Here is a 6,654-nt window from a genome sequence, read left to right as displayed (position 1 = left end):
TCCACGTCCAGTCTTCTGCCGCGCAGGTTGCATAATTTGAAGGCGTTCATGAACTTGCTCTCCTATTATAGAAACACGCGCACTGCCGTCAAGCTTGCACGTGTTTGCTTTACATCTAAATTTGATTATTAACTTCTAGGAGGGTCGATGTTCTGTACTAGCTTCAAAATATAGATAAATTAGATTATCCAAAACTATTATTGGCTTTAAAAATCAAATAAATTTATTACTATGTCGAATGGTATTTGATAAAATGTTAAATACTTATATTTTCCAGCATGCCAGAAAAACGTTTTAAGAAAAAATGCGTATTGTTTATGTAAAAAATAGTAATGTTTAATAACAAGCTAAATAAAGCTTGTTGGAATTTAAACTATGATAAAAAGGCTGAAAAGTCGAAAAAAATATACTTCTGTAAGACAACACAAAATCAAGCTAAAAACCGACAAACCCTTTAATAATTTTCCAAATCATTTGAAGCAGCAAAATATGTTGGGAATTTGGCTGGCTGAAACCGGCTTTGGATTCACTGGATTTTGTCCTAAATGAGAATTGCCTTCTTGTCTCAATTTTTATTTAAATTAGTGTTATAGAAAGCATTATTCTTCAGCAATTTTCATTTTTTTCGACTTTTGGATCTTTACAGGATAGCAGTGATCAACATTTTGTATTTTTAACCCAGCAAATGGTCCATTGAATTTATTATTTTTGTATAGTATTTAGCAAAAATTTATTACTACAATGTGCCATATTGTCAAATTTGTTCTGAGTACATACATTATATAACAGCTAATTTGTATATTTCGCTAATTATTTCGAATATCAAACGGTTTGTCCATGATTTTTTTTTTTGCTTAATTTCGATTTCTCTGCTCACAATTTATCCAACATTATACAAATAAAGAGCTAAATATCTTATCTGGCAAAATAAATCGTGATTTCCATTAGGGAGAAGTGCTCACTGTTCGATTAGCTTGATTAGTATTAAACTTTGGAGCCGATTTTCTTGGAAACTTCAACGGCAATTTAGGAAAATTAACCGAGTTTTTTCCGAGTTTTTTGGAAAAAATTTAAGTTAATTTAAGAAAGGATTGATTAATCACAATTTTTCTGTATGGTCTTTATCCACTCAAGAGGTGTAGATATCAACACTTTTATTAATTAAAATTTCCTTTGTTTAAAAAACTGTCAATTTGCAGAACCTGTTGAACCCACCTTAAAACAATTAATTAAAATGCTAGTTCAAAATGACGGCAATTTTGCAATATATCCATGCCGATATTAAACTATATTTTTTATTAAAAATCAGGATAAGAAAAATAATAAAATACCATTTTGAATATCAGTAATTAACATTTCATTGTTTCCTTTCCTCGACATTAAGTCAAAGAATGAATTCGAATTTCCCTAACAAATGAATGCCTGTTTTTTGTTTGGTACAATAGGACAAATTTATATAGCCAGGAGAAGAGCAATAAGGCGTTTTTTATTTTATCAATGTTCAATCAATGAAAACTCCTTTGACAACAATGGAATTTGAAAAAATACGCCAGTCATATTGTTGGTTCTAATTGAACCAGAGAATCCAGCGAAACTTTCTAAGTTTTAAACCACACATTTTCCCACCCCTAACTAGGAACCAAGCTTTTTGGGCCCTTTAACTCATCTCCGGCAGCATCCGCGGGTTTGTAAAAGCGCCGACAGAGGGGGGTTCGATGCTGATGAGCAACGGTGCTCCCCTCCCCCGCCGGCTTGGCCGCTTGATTGCTTGAAATTCGGCTCTCCGCTCACTCTCCAGTTTCTTGACTCTTGACAGTTCTGCAAATCCGCGACGGCGGCGGCACACCCCCGCCCCCAATCGGTCCGAATTCTCAGTGATATACGCGGGTAATGTGACAGTTCTCGTCTGTGCGCGGTCATCAGCAACACACAAAATCGAGCCGGTCGTCAGCAGTAACCCTTTCAAGCAGAGAAAAGTAACAAGGTAAGTCGAGATGCGGGAGAAAAAAATTTATATTATTTTCCACGGTGTCTGACTTGCTTAATTGACTGACGCTGTCGGACAGATGCCCGTGGACGAGGAGGAGTCGATCGTCGACGCCGTCCTCAAGGTGCAGCTGGACTCAAACGGCGTCGGCCCAATATCGGCGCCGCAGCTCAACGGCAACTCGAAGCACGACGACGACGAAGAAGAAGAAAAAGAAGACGAAGATGAGCTGCCCAAGCTCCAAGAGCAGCAACAACAGGTAGGCTCATTAAATATTCTTATTTATTCGTATTTATTTTTCGCGCTACGTTTTGCAAAAAAATAAATCAATTGTGTCAAATGTGTCATTTAAATAATATTTTCTTTTGATTTTTCACTGCTTTGAGGTCAGAACCATTTGCTTGCTATAATATCGGTGGTCGTATTAAAATAAAATTCCGCTCCGCCTGGCTTCGCACAATTGTTGTGTGTATATGAAAAGGGCCATTGGGCGCAACATGATATCACTGCTCGAATCGACCAGGGCCACGTAGTACATACGCGCACTTGAAGATTCTCCATGTAACTTTTCGGTTGAAAACAGGTTTCCATTGCGGCGAGTGCACGCCGTGCGAGAAAAGCAGCTAATCAACGGAAAGCCGGCAGTAATTAATTCCTATCCCAACTATCGGAAAAATAATTAATTAGTTGATTTTGGATTATTTATCTTTTTAAGTGATTTATTTAAAAAAAAAGATGTTTGGCAACGAGGCCGGTCGATTGTGCTCGTAATATTTGCAAGGATGTGACGTCAAAAGAGCCGGCAATTTGGTCCGGCTGGGCTCACGCCGCTGACAAATCACACACAAAATACTCCACAATGGGAAACTGCCGGAAAGCGAAAGGGGCCAATTATTTCCTTGTTGTCCGCGCGGCTCCAGTCAGACCGATTATTCAATCAAAGGGAGGAGGAAAACGGGCGACGCACACTCATTGCACTGACTCGGTGAAAGTAAATTCGGAGATAATTATCTTGGGGACTTGGATTGATTAAAAGGCTGTCACACTGAGTAGTATTTATGGTGCGTCTTACTCAAAGCTGTACTGATCACTTAAATCTTTAGTTCAAGCATTCAAGTCACTAATCCAATCATGCGTCAATTTTTAAATAAACGAGATTTGTTGTAACCATACTATTTGATGAGTTAAATTTGTCCCTTCAGAAAATTAAATTTCATTTTTATTTAGCAACTACAAGATATTATTTAATGCAAGCAACAAAAATTTATCTGCCACGAGGTTGATTGCTCGTAATAGCACATTGTTTCAATAGGGAGACTTCATAGGTCACCAGCGAAATTAGATAATCGCACCCAATTCGCGCACTTCCAACCAACGCCCTACTTAATGGAGGCGCCGCTTAATTATAATAAATAATGCCTCTTTGTCGGTGATGCTGGCTGGCACTGACGTTTATCCTCATTCGAAAGCCGCCTGCGCTGCTGTTACTGTGCACGGGCAATAAAACGTCGAATAATCGCAAAAGCCGCGCGGCATTAAACGTAATGTTGTGTTCGCCGCGGCCGCCGACGAGGAAAAACATTTCACATAATTTATATCGAATTATTTTGTACGGCATCGATCAGATTACGCAGCGGCATGGTAGGATTGGAAGAGATGAGATCATCGTGCGTTTCTCGTTCGTTGCATGCCGTGACTCTTTACGTCTCTCTCGGCAAACAACACACAAACGCGCGTATGTTCTGTTTACTGCTGCCATTGTTTCGCATCTGCACACCCAGGCCGCGTTTGTTTGTCGAATGTCGCCGGCTGCATTTAGCGTTAATTTGCCGCGCCGAATTATTGTTGCGCACGGCCACGTCACTCTTGTGACTCTTAACGTGGCCACGGAAGCACTCGGAAATTATTTAAATTCAACACGGCAGCATAGAGTCCTCATCGTGAATTTCGTGTGTCACTGAGGCTATAAAACATCTTTTTCACTGTGCAAAAACCATGAATTTTTATGATTCGACTGAAAAATTAATTTTTCTGGAAGTAAAAATCCTGAAAATTTCAAATCAGCCGATGATTTAAACTACGATTCACGTCTTACTGTTTTGATATTTAATTGCATCGAGAAAATAATCCTGTTACGAATTAGGTGTGAGAAGTACGGTTCAAATCAAAAGTACAATATTAACAGGAATCAGAAGAATGGTGTTTATACGTGTCAGAATGTTGTGTAAACATGATGATTGATGTGGCTATTAAAAGGTTTCTGGGGTGATCATAGAATCAATTATAATAGCCTGCTGACAAACATACGCTTCTTAACAATGGCTCTAATCAGCCTCTTCATTTTCAGGTTTCATAAATTTAAAAAAGTGAAATCTTTGATAATTTCAAGCAAATCTGAATTTTTTTAATCAAATCAAATAGTTATTTTTTGAAACTTTAAATGAAAATGGCCGTGGTCTAATATTGACTTGTAAGCCGAAAGCGAATGGGATTTTTTTCGTGACGACGATGAGCAATAAAGCCATTAAAATCGCACAATTAGAAGAGCGAAGGAGAGCAATAAAAATAGCTGTCAAATCAGCATCCCGAGGAGAAATTTCAAATAATCCGGTCTAATCTGGACGATCACGGCTCGGAGAGTGGCGTGTGCGTCCAATCCACTGGGCGAAATCAAGCGATTCATTGTTAACGAAGCCTTTATTTTACAACCGATTCGGCCAGATGTTTTCTTGAGAAGGCGTGGGAGGCTGGAAAGAGCCGCGAGATGCATTTTTCTCATTGCCTTTTATTGAGCCGAGCGCAGCCTTTCGAGCTGTAAAATATTGTGCCCGAGCGAGAATCAGCTGTGGTGACGTCATTTCGGTCATTACCACCGACGGCCGGGCGGACGGACGAAGCTCACTCTGCCAGAGTGGTGAGATATCGTTGTCATGCAGGTTGCATCTCTCCACGTAGGGCTTTTTATAAACATTTATTTCTCCACTGGCGCATCGATGAATATGCATGAGCGCGCGCGGAGCAAGTACAAGTGTCTGTCTCGCACTCTGCTGCCTTGCTCGCTGATTATTGCTGTTCGAGCCGAACGTGAATAAAATCTGAAATTCCGTAAATGTACTCTGAATGCCCTGCTGCATGTCGTGATTTCACATAAAAACCGGCGCTGCGCCGCACTCGGACGGCACTCGTGCTGATAAGCAGTCGGCGCCGTAAATAAATCCCGACAGCTTGATAAATTGTTGCGAGCGATAAAAAATTGTTCCAAACTCTGTGTTGACCTCTGTGCAAAAGAAGCAGCGGATGAAAAGTTGATGAGATTCTCGAGTCTCTGTTCATATGTGTGTCATCCTCCGGTGAGAATATTAAATATTAATTATTGATTTTGGAAAAATCGTGTCTTTAAAACAGTTAAAAACAGTTCAAATTGATTAAAATGTTCAAAATCATCAATTTAAAGCTATCTTAATGCTCCAAAGATATGGTCAATCATTATCACTCTAACTGTTACTTGTATTTTTAAATAAAATCGAATTTAATACACACAAGCCGAATAGAAATCATCCAAAAATCTTACTTCCAGTTCCACATTTTTAAAGCACGCCAACCCGTTAATTTAAAAGGATGATTGTGCAGCATTTTTAATGGGGAATCAACGCAAACGTTAAACCAACCACCAAATCCCATCCAATTAAAAAACGACTTAATTTAAAATCCGTTATGTCGGTAAAAAAAGAGAAAAAAAGGCACGAATTGAAATGATTTCTCACTGTTGGCATCACAATGCGGACGTTTGAGTTGATGATTTTTTAGACAATTTAACTCTACATCCACAGCGTGCAACAATCGGATGAGAACCAAGCCGTAATCAAAATTTAAATTTTACAAGTTATAAGTCTAAAATTTACAGTTTTTACCATTTTTTTGCGGCAGCTTTTGATTCCTAACCAGCGGTGAGTGCCTTGTGACGGGGGACTAGTTTGCTTTGTAAAAATAACATTTCCAGTAGGGAAATAGTGTTGTTTGCTATATTTGAAATTCACAAAAAATATTTGCAGACACTTTCTCAGTAAAATTTACTTGGAAAATTTTTGCTTTGACTCGATCTATAAGGATTGTCTTATGCAACGGCAACAAGGATTTTACTGGGTTTCCCATTATATCCTACGTGCTGTAAACTCCTAAATATTTCGAGACAAAGCCTCGCCTCTAAAACGGAATATATATTTTTAATGTAATCAATCTGGCGACCATATGCTGATTTCTCGAATGAGCTACCACTTAAGCAAGCGGTGCAGACACCAAAGTGGTCATAGAACAGTGTTTGTCGGAACCATTTGGCGGAAGTGCTAAAAATGGCCCCGACTCAGGGCGTGCTCAATGAGAGGACGAAGACGTGCGCCACACACCCGGCGTGCTGTCCATATTGGGTTGGTCAGTGTTCGCAGAGTGTAAGTTTAGTATCACGACACGGTGGAAATTTCACCCGTGAGCGCACCTGCGTTGCAAATCGAAGCGTCTACAGGAGCAATTGTATTGATTTTCAGCCGAGACGTAGACGCGCCGGCGGCGAGCGGTGATTCGTGAAATTGGATCTCAGGCGCTGGATAATTTGCAGTAATGCGTGCCTTCGGAATTAAGTGGAGACACACTCTATTCTTGCGGGAAGAGGG

General features: G+C 39.6%; 1 protein-coding gene across 12 annotated transcripts in view; it reads left to right on the top strand.

Moving 5' to 3' along the window:
* Positions 1–1,777: 1,777 nt before the first annotated feature.
* The window catches only part of Ank2 (Ankyrin 2), a 114,946-nt gene continuing 110,069 nt past the window's right edge, over positions 1,778–6,654 (top strand). For 7 of the 12 annotated variants that reach the window (XM_065492762.1, XM_065492760.1, XM_065492761.1 and 4 more), the window contains exons 1-2: positions 1,778–1,984; positions 2,067–2,246. In XM_065492762.1, coding sequence (XP_065348834.1) covers positions 2,067–2,246 — 180 coding nt within the window. In that variant the 5' untranslated portion in view covers positions 1,778–1,984. The remainder of the gene's footprint in view (positions 1,985–2,066; positions 2,247–6,654) is intronic. The other 5 variants (XM_065492771.1, XM_065492773.1, XM_065492769.1 and 2 more) reach the window with 1 other exon arrangement.

The sequence above is a fragment of the Cloeon dipterum genome, chromosome X, assembly GCF_949628265.1.
Source record: "Cloeon dipterum chromosome X, ieCloDipt1.1, whole genome shotgun sequence".
In the NCBI taxonomy this organism is placed as follows: Eukaryota; Metazoa; Arthropoda; class Insecta; order Ephemeroptera; family Baetidae; genus Cloeon; species Cloeon dipterum.
This window is presented reverse-complemented; position numbering and strand designations above follow the sequence as displayed.